We start from the raw sequence: 13878 nt of genomic DNA on the forward strand, positions 1-13878 counted from the left end.
GAAGCCCCCACAACATCTGACCATGAAGTGATGGGACCTGAGCTCATCTTACATTTTTCTTTTTAGGGTGAAGATCTGATTGATATTAAGGTTGCGGTTATACATGGAGCACAAGAGGCGACCGCAATATGGGCCGATCAGCATGGTGAGGAGGTCTTATCTGTTTTGTGGTCACCAACTACTACTCCCATCATCTTATCACATAACACAATCTATATTGGTATGTAAAAGTTTGGGCACCCCTGGTCAAAATTGCTTAAAGTTAAAGATGACACATTTCCTTTGTATTTCGGGTAAAAAAAAATGTTTGATCATTTTTAAAATTAATAAATTACAGAAAGGAAAATAGGAGAATTCAAAAGTTTGGGCACCCTCGGAGATTTGTGTACTCAGATAACTTTGACAAATGTTTCAGACCTTTATTAGCCTGTTGTGGTTATGGCTTCCTCACTATCATCGTTAGGAAAGGCCCAGTCATGCTTTATAAAAACCTCGCCTCCTCTCACCTTGTGCCAAAAAACATCAGCCATGGCTTCTTTCTATAAGAAAATAGCAAAGTGTTTTCAAGTTGCCCTCTCCTCAGTTAGAAATGTAATTAAGAAATATCAGATACCAGGAATGGTGGAGGTCAAGATAAGGTCTGGAAGACCAAGCAACATCTCAGTGAAAGCTGCTTGTAGAATTGCTTGAGTGGCAAATCAGAACCCCCTATTGACTGCAAAAGACCTTCAGAAAGATTTAGCAGACTGGAGTTGTGGTACATTGTTCTACTGTTCAGAGACACCTGCAAAAATATGGCCTTCATGGAAGAGTCATTAGAAGAAAACCTCTCCTGCATCCTCACCGTAAAATTCAGTGTCAGAAGTATGCAAAAAAACAACTAAACAAGCCTGATGCATTTATTCTGACTCTTCCTGATGACTGCGAGTCCAAAGCGTTCTAACTATCAGCTTCTTAGATAATTGTGTAACTCGTACTCACAAAACCAGAGGTCCTCAGTAGTATTAACTCCACCGGCAATGCAACTGTAGAAAGACCAGGAGAAACGATGCTGTTTTCTTCCAAAATCTTGTATTAGTTTACAATGGACAGTAGGTAAAAAGGAGTAATATGTACAGGGCAGAATACATGTGTCTTGAGTAATGGCTGCTGTAGGCTAATCTGAAGAAGAAGAAGGGAGGAGCAACCTAATACAGAGCTCAACTATAGGAGGGACATAGGGACAATCTTCACGCAGTCTAATTCTACCTATTAACAACAGGGAAATTTGCTGATTGGAGGAAGAACTAAACACAGAGAAATATACATTACAGGTTGTTCCCATTCATGGGACACAACAAGGGTAAAATAGAACTCTGTGGCCCCAATGACCAAAGGTATGTGTGGAGAAAAAAGGCACAGAATTTAAGGAAAAGAACATCTCGCCAACAATGAAGCATGGGGATCATTCATGCTTTGGGGTTGTGTTTCAGCCAATGGCACGGGGAAACATTTCAGAAGTAGAGGGAAGAATAGACTCAATTAAATATCAACAAATTCTTAATCTGTTAATGGAAATATAGGGGGCTTCCACCTTACTGGTACCACATAGGCTCTGGAAACATGAAATGGCTTCACGCTCCCTAAAAGAAATTCAGCAAATTCTGCTCTCCCAAATCCAAATGCTCCTATCACGCTGCTGCTATGCAGGTAGATGCACGCTCCACTAGATGGGAGTGGAGGGAGGACAGCACACAGCAAGAGCAAACCTGCAGTGCAACAGCGAGGCCACCACCCGGTGGCAGCAGACTAGTTAAACAAGCTGGGACGATATTTGTCTGTAGCGCAGTACCAAAGGAATAAACAACCACAGAGTCAGAAAGAAGCCAAATGGGTCAGTACCGGACAGGAGCAGATATGCCAAAGACAAGAGACAAACAGCAGGACAGAGTCCAAGCCAAGTCAAAACCAGAGAGTCAGCACACAAAAGGGGAACACAGAGTCGGGACGGGAAGAGGGGATAAACAGACACGGGTACAGTTAACAAAAGCAGCAGGACAAATCTGGGCAAGCAGAGTCAGCTACACACACCGCAGGCAGAAACTGTAACTGACACCACCTGCAAGATGCAGCGGATATAAATAGCAAACCTAAAACCAGACTGAGGCTGAGAAAGTTAACCCCTGACGTGACCAGACCGGAAAAGGGGAAGACAGGACTCAAAACCCGGTCTGGATCATGACTGTCAGGAACACCGCACTGAACTTGCTCACTGAGCCAGTGCACGTGTCCTGAGTAAAGCGAACTGTGCTCAAAGATACCTGTGGAGCGGGCAGCAGCCGAGTAGATGCGTACTTCAGAACAGCAGGACCTGAAGCATGTGACTGCTGGGGGCGTGGCCTAAACTCCAGAGAGCTAGGAGCTGCAAGAGTACGCCTAGCAGGGTAACTGCGAGACAAAGTTACCAAGGGGCATAGACAGGGAGCCGTCCCTTCCAAAAAGTGCCTCCATTCCTCAAACACCAGCTTGACCGCAAGAAGTTCTCTATTGCCTACATCATAGTTTCTCTCGGCTGAAGAGAACTTCTTGGAGAAGAAGGCACAGGGTTTGAGATTGGTAAGGGTGGCCGGACCCTGGGACAGCACAGCCCCCACCCCCACTTCAGAAGCATCCACCTCCACAATGAATGGTTTGGACGGGTCTGGTTGTACCAACATCGGGGCGAACATGAAACATTTCTTAATAGCTGAGAAGGACTCCTTAGCGAGTACAGACCAATTTTTTACATCAGCACCCTTCTGGGTAAGATCCGTGAGTGGTTTAACCACTTGTGAGAAACCTTTAATGAATCTTCGATAATAGTTCGCAAATCCTAAGAAGCGCTGGAGCCCCTTGAGATCTCGAGGCTGAACCCAGTCAGCGATCGCCAGCACCTTCTTTGGATCCATACGAAACCCATCACAGTACACAATCAACCCCAGAAAAGACAGTTCCTGTACAAAAAATGAACATTTTTCCAATTTAGCGAACAATTGGTTCTCCCTTAGTCTCTGGAGAACTGTCTGTAGATGTTGCAAGTGAGATTGGCTGTCCAGGGAATACACCAAAATGTCATCCAAATAAATAATAACAAAACGGCCTATCTGGTCAGAAAACACAACATTGATGAAATTCTGGAAAATAGCGGGTGCATTAGTTAACCCAAACGGCATTACCAGGTTTTCAAAGAGTCCTTCTGATGTGAGGAATACATTTTTCCACTCGTCCCATTCCCGAACCTTTATCAGATTGTAGGCCCCCCAGAGATCTAACTTGGAGAACCATTTGGCCCCCGCTAACTGGTTACATAAGTCTGGGATGAGGGGAAGCGGGTAAGTGTTCCCTATTATTCCCTATTATTACAGACCCTCTCATCCCTCGGCATCACAGACTTGGCCCTCTCCTGGATCTCATCATACCTAACAGACCGGACATTCAGCGTCTCCCACTCACACACCACCTCCTCACCTCGCCCCCTATCTGTCGGAGTCCCACAAGGTTCAGTCCTAGGGCCCCTGCTGTTCTCTATTTACACCTTTGGCCTGGGACAGCTCATAGAATCTCATGGCTTTCAGTATCATCTTTATGCTGATGACACACAGATCTACATCTCTGGACCAGATATCACCTCCCTACTAACCAGAATCCCTCAATGTCTGTCCACTATTTCATCCTTCTTCTCCACTAGATATCTGAAACTCAACATGGACAAAACAGAATTCATCATCTTTCCCCCATCTCACGTGACCCCCCCTACGAACCTATCAATTACAGTAAATGACTGCCCACTCTCCCCAGTCCCACAAGCTCGCTGCCTCGGAGTAATCCTTGACGCTGATCTCTCCTTCAAACCACATATCCAAACCCTTTCCACTTCCTGCCGACTTCAACTCAAAAATATTTCACGCATCCGTTCATTCCTCACCCAAGAATCTGCAAAAACCCTAGTCCATGCCCTCATCATCTCTCGCCTTGACTACTGCAACCTCATGCTCTGCGGCCTCCCCTCAAACACTCTCGCACCCCTCCAATCTATTCTAAACTCTGCTGCCCGACTAATCCACCTGTCCCCCCGCTATTCCCCAGCTTCTCCCCTCTGTCAATCCCTTCACTGGCTCCCAATTGCCCAGAGACTCCATTACAAAACCCTAACCATGACATACAAAGCCATCCACAACTTGTCTCCTCCATACATCTGTGACCTCGTCTCCCGGTACTTTCCTGCACGCAACCTCCGATCCTCACAAGATCTCCTTCTCTACTCCCCTCTTATCTCCTCTTCCCACAATCGCATACAAGATTTCTCTCGCGCATCACCCCTACTCTGGAACTCTCTACCACAACATATCAGACTCTCACCTACCATCGAAACCTTCAAAAAGAGCCTGAAGACCCACCTCTTCCGACAAGCCTATAACCTGCAGTAACCACCGATCGACCAAACCGCTGCACGACCAGCTCTACCCTCGCCTACTGTATTATCACCCATCCCTTGAAGATTGTGAGCCCTCGCGGGCAGGGTCCTCTCTCCTCCTGTACCAGTTATGACTTGTATTGTTTAAGATTATTGTACTTGTTTTTATGTATACCCCTCCTCACATGTAAAGCGCCATGGAATAAATGGCGCTATAACAATAAATAATAATAATAATAATAATAAGTGTTCCTAACAGTTATCTTGTTCAGTTCCCGAAAGTCGAGGCACAGCCGCAAACCACCATCTTTCTTCACAAAGAAGAATCCTGCTACCACAGGTGACACAGAAGGCCTGATATGCCCCTTGCGGAGACTCTCAGCTATGTACTCCTTCATGGCTTGGCGCTCAGGCCCAGACAAATTGAACAATCGAGCCTTAGGTAACTTGGCTCCGGGTACTAAATCAATGGCACAATCGTAGGGTCTATGTGGTGGCAGCGCCTCAGCCTCACTTTCGGAAAAAAGTCTTCGAAATCCTTCAGGTACTCCGGAATACCTTCTAGACCGACAGTCGACACAGATATGGATTAACAGCATTAACAAGATGTCCCAGTTTACCACATTTATCCTTGCATCCCCATTGAGTGATCTCCCCTGTAACCCAATCAATGGTAGGATTATGGCGTTGAAACCAAGGCATCCCCAGTACCAGTCCTGCAGGCAAGTTATCTAGCACAAGACAACTTAGTTTTTCCACTTGAGTGGCACCCACTTTTAGAGAAAAAAGTTCAGACCTGCAACAGATACCGTCCTGGGTAAGAGGGGACGAGTCAATTGCCACAAGTTTAACAGGATCCTGAAGCCTGACTGTCCCTATCTTACTAAGAGTCATAATTTTGGTATAAATCATGTTCACAGCAGAACCACAGTCAACAAAAGCAGTAGTCTGAACCGGACCATTACCAAGTTCCAGTTCCACCTGCAGCACCATTTTTGCACGTGAAGAAAATTGTACCTGAAGGTCTGGGTAGCCTCCTCGACTACTACCCAGACCTAGTCGTTTCCCGCCATCTTGGAGGATGACGGACAGGAGGGGCAGTCCTTCCAGTGTCCAGGTTCCCCACAATAAAAGCACAACTGCTTCTCCTGGCGTCGTCTTCTTTCCTTTTCCTCACAGGTGACAGCGCTCACCTCCATAGCCACAGGAAGAGTCCGGGTCTCATCTCCACTGAAGAATAATGGTGTTTCCAGTTGCATAACGCCTCTAGCCCGCAGTCTGCGATCCATGCAAAATGCTTGGGTCATGGCATCCTCCAGGGAGTCCGGTGGAGGATGGAGTGCCAAGGCATCCTTCAGACGTTCACACAGGCCTCTACGGAACAGCCCCCGAAGGGCGGCATCACTCCAAGAAATCTCGGCTGCTCAATGTTTGAATTCAGTACAGAACCACTCGGCCGAGTGCTCCCCCTAACAGACACTCATCACCTTGTCCTCAGCCAAACGCACTCCATCAGGCTCATCATAAATAAGCCCTAAGGCTTCAAAAAACGCATCCACAGACATTCTCAGGGGCAAAAGAGGAAAGAGAAAATGCCCAGGCTTGTGGGGACCCCCTAAGCAGGGACATAACCACCCCCACCCTCTGTTTCTCATCCCCAGAGGAGTGGGGTCTCAAAGAGAAAAAGAGCTTACAGCCCTCCTTAAATGCTCTGAATTCATCTTTGTTACCAGAAAACGTATCTGGCAATTTAACCGGGGATTCGGGTGGGACTAAAATGACATCTCTATTCCCCACCTGCTGAAAGCCTGCGGAAAGTACCCCCTGAACTGAGTCCTCAACCCGCCGTTGGGACTGGGCCAAAGCTTGGTGTTCCAAACTAAGCTTCTGCAGCGACTGAGTCAAGCATTTCACCTGCTCAGATAAAGCACACATTGGATCCATGCTGCAGAAGTGAGGAGAGAGAAAAAATTCAAGGGTCAGTTATAATGTCAGGAACACCGCACTGAATTTGCTCACTGAGCCAGTGCGCATGTCCAGAGTAAAGCGAACTGTGCTCAAAGATACCTGTGGAGCGGGGAGCAGCCGAGTAGATGCGTACTTCAGAACAGCATGACTTGAAGCACGTGACTGCTAGGGGCGTGGCCTAAACTCCAGAGAGCTAGGAGCTGCAAGAGAACTCCAAGCAGGGTAACTGCGAGGCAAAGTTACCAAGGGGCATAGACGGAGGATAGTCAGGACGTAGCCAATGAGTCATACACAGTTATAGCGGCAAGGTACAAGAGGGGCGAGCAGAGAGTAGTCAGATCACAGGCAATGAGTCTTACACAGAGAGGGTAGCGCAGTACAGAATCAACAGGCAAACTCAAAACGGGGAACAGAACCATATAAACAAGCTATAACAACGAACAGGCACACAGAGGTCACCACACTCGGCCAAAGGCAAAAGTATAACTGACAGGGATTGGAGCTTCCCAGGGGTTTAAGAAGCTCTCCCAGTACCAAAGAGAGGCCACAATCATTAACCCCAGGTGTGCAGGTCAAAACCTGCACTGAGCTCCAGACATTAACCCCTGACGTGCAGCTCAAAAACCTGCACTGGGGTCATGACAATGACACTACCCTCCTCTCAAGGGGGGGCTACCGGACCCCCAGGTTTCCCAGGATCACATGAATAAAATGCCCGAACCAATCGATCTGCATGGACGCATCGCACCAGGACCCAAGATCGCTCCTCAGGACCGTAACCCCTTGAATGAACCAAGTAAAATTGAGCGGCTAAACATGCGAGAATCCACAATCCATTCCACTTCATACTCAGTCTGACCATCCACAGAGACAGGTGGCGGAAGAGATGGAGACCCAACAGAGGAAGGATACAGATGACTTCAGGAGGGACTTATGGAACACTTTGGGGATCCAAAGTGACGAAGGAAGGCACAAGCAAAAGGCAACTGGGTTGACAACCTCCATGATCTTGTAAAGGGCCAATAAACTTGGGACCCAGCTTAACAGAAGGAACCTTCAACCGTGTGTTCTTGGTAGACAACCACACCTTATCTCCTACTAAAAATTCCAGCCCTGAAGACCGTCGCTTGTAAGCATAATGTTTGTTTGCCCTCAGTCTCCCCAATATACCTCTGGACATCCCTCCATACCTCACCATACCGCTGAATAGCCAAATCAGCCCCTGGACACTCTGCCTAGAAAATTCACCAAAATGGAGGTGAAATCCGTAGTTATAAAAGAACAGAGATGTGCCAGTGGACTGACTGATCCGATTATTAAATGCAAACTCCGCCACTGGAAATAAAGAGCATCAATCATCCTGCGGGGACGTGGCAAGACACTGCAAAATTTGTTCCAGAGACTGATTGGTCCTCTTTGACCGTTGATTTCGGGATGGTAGGCTGAGGAGAAGGCCAAACTAATACCTAACCTTTTACAAATAGCCCTCCAGAATTTGGACACAAATTGTACCCCTCTATCAGAAACCACACTCAAAGACACACCATGCAACCGCACACGGCAACATGGGAGGCCAGAGAGGATCACCAAAACAGCCTAGCAATAGCTCTTTGAGTGGCCGAGATTCCAGGATGCCCACTAAGAGCAGAATCGTGGAACTCCTTGAGCACCCTGAACTGGGACAAAGAGCTTGTTATCAGGCAATGATGGAGGAGCAAGAGACTGAGCCTCACAAATCTCCCACTCCAATTCTGAGGACATTGCTGCCACGACCACCCTATGCTGAAGAATGGAGGAAGGGGGTTCGGGAGGTGATATCGGATCCAAGCTACGAGATAAGGCATCAGCCTTGACATTCTTGGAACCAGGTCGAAAAGTGATGAAAAAATGAAATTGTGAAGGGCTTGACCACCTGCGAAAACCCCTTAATGAATTTCCTGTAATAATAGGCAAACCCAAAAAAACGCTGAAGACCCTTCAGGTCTCTGGGTTGTACCCAATCCACAATGGCCCGTACCTTCCCAGGGTCCATACAAAACCCCTTGGCAGACAGGATGAACGATAAGGACAGCTCTTGGACGAAAAATGAACATTTTTCGAGTTTAGTAAAAAGCGTTCTCCCGTATCCCCTGGAGAACTGCATGTAGATGACCCATGTGTTCTTGTCAGATAAAAATACAAGGATATCATCTAAGTAAACCACCATAAAGCGCCCAATGAAATCAGAAAATACATGATTAATAAAATTCTGAAAAATGGCTGACGCATTAGTGAGACCAAAGGGCATAACCAAATTCTCAAACCCTCAGAGGTGAGAATTGCCATTTTCCACTCACCCCCCTCCCGAATACAGATAAGGTCATACACACCCCTGAGGTCCAAATTAGAAAATCACTTGGCCCCAAATAATCGGTTGTACAGATCAGGGATGAGCGGGAGGGGATAAGTATTTCTCACTGTGATCTTATTTAATTCCCGGAAATTGAGGCACAGGCGCAAACCACCATCTTTTTTTTTTTTTACAAAAAAAAATCCAGCTGCCACTGGAGAGACAGAGGGACAGTTGTGACCTTTATGTAGGCTTTCAGAGATATACTCCTTCATAGTCGTTCGCCCCGGGCTGGAGAGGTTGAACAGACGGGAATTAGGCAATTTAGCACCCGGAATTAGATTGATAGTACAATCAAAAGGGCGGTGTGGTGGTAAGACCTCGGCCTCCTTTTCGGAAAAAACATCCTCAAAATCCTTCAGGTACTCCTGAAAACCCTCCAGATTAACAGATGACACAAGTACAGTAGCAAGACAACCTTTAACACAATTAGGACCCCATTTAACAATATCTTGAGATTCCCAGTCTATCACAGGATTGTGTAACTGTAACCAAGGGAATCCCAACACCAGTCCTGCAGGAAGATTGTCCAGAAAAAAACATGAAATATGTTCCTAATGCAAGGAACTTACCTTGTGGAGAAACTCCTCCGAAACAAATTTAATAACATTCTTAGCCAGCAGTGTTTTGTCATTGGCCACAATATGAATGGGAGTCTCAAATCTAACTGTCCCTAACTTACACTTGGTCACCAAGTTAGAGTCAATAAAGTTCATGGACGAACCGCAGTCCACGAAGGCAGAAGTGGACGTAAAGCAATTCCCACAACAAAGTTCCACTTCCAATAATTTCTTATGAAATGATGAAAAAAGGTACCTGAAAGTCTGGGTGACCTCCTCGACAGTCACCCAGACTTGGCTGCTTGTTAGTCGGTTGGCAGGATAGGCAGTCCTTTTTCCAATGTCTGGGATTTCCACAGTAGAAACACAATTTTCCTTCACATCGCCATCTCCTCTCCTCCTTGAGGTTGGTGGCATAACAACAGGATTAGCAGGAAGCAAAGGAAGCTCTCGCTGCATTACCACTCCTCTCTCGCAGCCTCTGGTCCATACGCATAGCCTGAGTCATGGCTTCCTTCAAGGAGCTGGGTGGTGGATGGAGAGCCAGAGCATCCTTCAGGTGATCCGACAGCCCTCCTGAACTGACACCTTAGTGCAGAGTTGTTCCAGGACACCTTAGTGGACCATCATTGGAACTCTGAATAATGCCATTTGGCTGAGAGCTTACCCTGAAAGAGACCCATCATTGTGTCCTCTGCCACCCTGACCCGGTCAAGTTCGTCAAAAATAAGTCCTAAGGCCTTAAGAACCTATCCACAGACACACATTCTGGGGCAGTAGCAGGTAAAGAGAAAGCCCATGATTGAGGTCCCTCCCAAACAAAGTAAGGAAATAATTACCCACACCCACTGACTCTCATCTCCTAAACATACGGAACTTCTTTTCTCTGGAGAAGGTATCAGGGAGACTGACTGTGTAGGTTCAGGAGAGTGCAGCAAAACATAAACAGTATCAGAGTGCTTAGAGACAGATTGGGAAATAGAACCCTGAAAAGATTTAACCATCTCAGAAAGCTCCCTCTGCAGTAGGTTATGAGACGTGGTAAGGAGCCCTATGTTCCAGACAGATCCTGCATCATCTGCGTCAAACTAGACATCTGATCTGCCAAGGTACAGAGCGGAGCCATAGAAAGGAGCAAAGAAAAAACTCTGGTCAGTTATAATATCACGCTGCTGCTTTGCAGGTAGATGCACGCTCCACTAGTTGGCATTGGAGTGGAGGGAGGACAGCACATAGCAAGAGCAAACCTGCAGTGCAGCAGCGAGGCCACCACCCAGTGGCAACAGAGTAGTCAGACAAGCCGGGACGATGTTAGTCTGTAGCACAGTACCAAAGGAATAAACAAGCACAGAGTCAGAAACAAGCCAAATGGGTCAGTACTCGACAGGAGCAGTTATGCCAAAGACAGGAGACAAACAGCAGGTCAGGGTCCAAGCCAAGTCAAAACCAGGGAATCGCACACGAAAGGGGAACAGAGTCGAGACGGGAAGAGGGAATAAACAGACACGGGTACAGTTATCAAAAACAGCAGGACAAATCAGGGCAAGCAGAGTCAGCTACACACCCCGCAGGCAGAAACTGTAACTGATACCTCCTTCATGATACAGTGGATATAAATAGCAAACCTGAAACCAGACTGAGGCTGAGAAAGTTAATCCCTGACATGACCAGACCGGGAAAAGGGGAAGACAGGACTCAAAACCCAGTCTGGATCATGACAACCCCCCCTCCCTTCTGAATCCCAGTGTCCTTAAACAACATTTAGTCCCAACATGTTTGGCGTTTCTGTAGTGATGAGAGCCCGCCTGATTTACAGGTGCATGTTTTTACAGAAGCACGAGCTGGGCATAATGTACAGGACACTACAATGGCAATTTGCAGTTTTCACTCAGAAACATCCACTGCTACGTGTTTTTGGAAAACACCCATGGAGTCAAAATCGTCACTACATCCGTAGATAAATTCCCAAAGGGTTATAATTTCTAAAATGTGGTCACTTGAGGGGGTTTTCCACTGTTTAGGCGCATCAGGGGCTCTCCAAACACTACATGGCATTCGCTAATTATTCCAGTAAATTTTACACTCAAAAAGTCAAATGGCGCTCCTTCTCTTCCAAGCCCTGATGTGCGCCCAGACAGTAGTATTCCCCCACATGTGGGGTATCGGTGTACTCAGGAGAAGTTGCACAACAAATTGTATGGTGCAATTTCATCTGTTACCCTTATCAAAATGCAAAATCCGGAGCTAAAAAAGATTTATCTGGAAAAAACGTGATAAACGTTATAAATTTCTGTGAAGAACCTGGTTGTTAAAGGTGCTCAATACACATCTATATGAGTTTCCTAAGGGGTCTAGTTTCCAAAATGGTGTCACTTGTGGGGGGTTGCCACTGTTTAGGCACATCAGGGGCTCTCCAAACGCAACATGGCGAATGCTATTTATGCCAGCAAATTTTACATTCACAAAGTGAAATGGCGCTCCTTCCCTTCTGAGCACTGCCGTGTGCCCAAACAGTAGATTTCCCCCTCATATCGAGTATCGGCATGCTCAGGTGAAATTGCACAACAAAATGTATGTTCCATCTTGTCCTGTTACCCCTGCGGAAGTAAAAAAAAAAATTAGAGTCTACATGGAAATTTTTGTGAAAGAAAAGTAAATGTTTATTTCTTTTCTTCCATATTTCAAAAATTCCTGTGAAGCACCTGAAGGGTTAATAAACTTCTTGAATGTGGTTTTGAGTACCTTCAGGGGTGCAGTTTTTAGAATAGTGTCATTTATGGGTATTTTCTGTCATATAGACCCCTCAAAGTCACTTCAAATGTGTTGTGGTCCCTTAAAAAATGGTTTTGCAAATTTTGTTGTAAAGATGAAAAATCGCTGGTCAAATTTTAACCCTTATAACTTCCTAACAAAAAAAATTATGTATCCAAAATTGTGGAGATGCAAAGTTGACATGTGGGAAATTTTGTAGGTTTTGTTATGTGGGAAATGTTATTTATTAACTATTTTGTGTGCTATGACTCTGATTTAAGGGCATAAAAATTAAAAGTTTGAAAGTTGCGAAATGTTCAAAATTTGATAAATCTTTTTTTTTTTTAACAAATAAGCGCAAGTCATATCAAAGAAATTTTACCACTATCATAAAGTACAATATGTCACGAGAAAACATTCTCAGAATCAGTGGGATCCATTGAAGCGTTCTAGAGTTGTGACCTCATAAAGTGACAGTGGTCAAAATTGTAAAAATTGGCCTGGTCAGGAAGGTGATAACAGGCTTCGGGGTGAAGGGGTTAACATGCCACTGTATTCCATCACTGTGTGTTTCCTACAGATGGACTCATGGAAAGAAATCCACCAGAGAGATGTCCCCGTCCTCTGTATCCCCAGGACTGCCCAGAGGAGAATCACAACATCCCGGAGGAACATCAGGTAGACGGGGCTGAGCCCTGTACCGGATCTGTATATGGGGGGACATTTCTGAGCGAGGTCATAGGTGTCAGATTTTGGTGGTTTCTTGTATTGCGCTGATTGTTACATCTGATATATCAGGAGGAAGATCCGACTAAGAATAACGTGAAGGATGAGACAGATGAAGAAGCGATGACGAGGAAGGATCAGCCGTGTGTGAGTGACGGGAAGGAGGAGATTCTAGTAGATGTTTCCACAGGTGTGTAATAATGTCTAGTCTGTGATAATGATTGGCGTTTGACAATGATGACCGGTGTGTGATATCGTGTGAAGTCTCCAGTGCAGTGAAGCTTTATTCACTGTTCACTACAGAAGTGTCCGGTGATGGCGCGACTGCTCCTGTACAGAGTCTGGCGGTGCACCAATGAATAACGGGGCCGCCTTCATATCTCTTTTTAATGATTTTGGAAGCAAAATGCCGCTATAGTGTTTCAATTACAGTTAACACTATTAATACCCTCAGGTCTCGTCAGAAATTAGTTTGGAGTCTCCTTATGAACAATCTAGAATATAAGCTTTATTAATTCATTATAAAAGTAATTCAACCCCAAATAAAAAAACATGAAATACACATTTCACATAAAATGCTCATGCTGAACCAGTGCTCATTAAAAAGATGGTTTGATCTTATCCATCCATAGAGTTCTGTTAGTAGCCAGATCCCGTATGGCCAGAGCAGTAATATATATGTATAGAAGGGGGGAAACTCACTCCCTGTCGTGCCCCTGCATAGCTCTCGTCCTTACAAGGACAGTACCCAAATATGATCTGCTACTGATACCCCACTATATGTATATGAATAGTTTTCTTCCCTGGTTGAAGGGATTCATCAGGGGAACATAACCCTATGTGTATATCTACCTTTCCACTACATAGGGTTATGTTATGGCTGACCACGCATATCACACCGGGCTCCTGCTACTGCAGGATCTATGAATACCCACTATTCTCTCATCTCTGTTCCCCTGATGAATCCCTTAGTCCCGTGCCCATATACCCATCATACATATCGGCCATCCCATTGTCCCGTGCCCATATACCCATCATACATATCCTCCTGC

The 13878-nt window shown here is 45.8% G+C and overlaps 1 protein-coding gene across 1 annotated transcript in view; it reads left to right on the top strand.

Moving 5' to 3' along the window:
* LOC141073060 (uncharacterized) overlaps positions 1–13878 on the top strand; it is a 206809-nt gene that overhangs the window by 35528 nt on the left and 157403 nt on the right. The window contains exons 6-8 of the mRNA XM_073560377.1: positions 67–220; positions 12681–12778; positions 12899–13016. Of these exons, the coding sequence (XP_073416478.1) occupies positions 67–220; positions 12681–12778; positions 12899–13016 (370 nt within the window). The remainder of the gene's footprint in view (positions 1–66; positions 221–12680; positions 12779–12898; positions 13017–13878) is intronic.

Source organism: Dendrobates tinctorius, unplaced genomic scaffold (assembly GCF_039654945.1).
Source record: "Dendrobates tinctorius isolate UK_male_01 unplaced genomic scaffold, ASM3965494v1 ptg000296l, whole genome shotgun sequence".
Taxonomy (NCBI): Eukaryota; Metazoa; Chordata; class Amphibia; order Anura; family Dendrobatidae; genus Dendrobates; species Dendrobates tinctorius.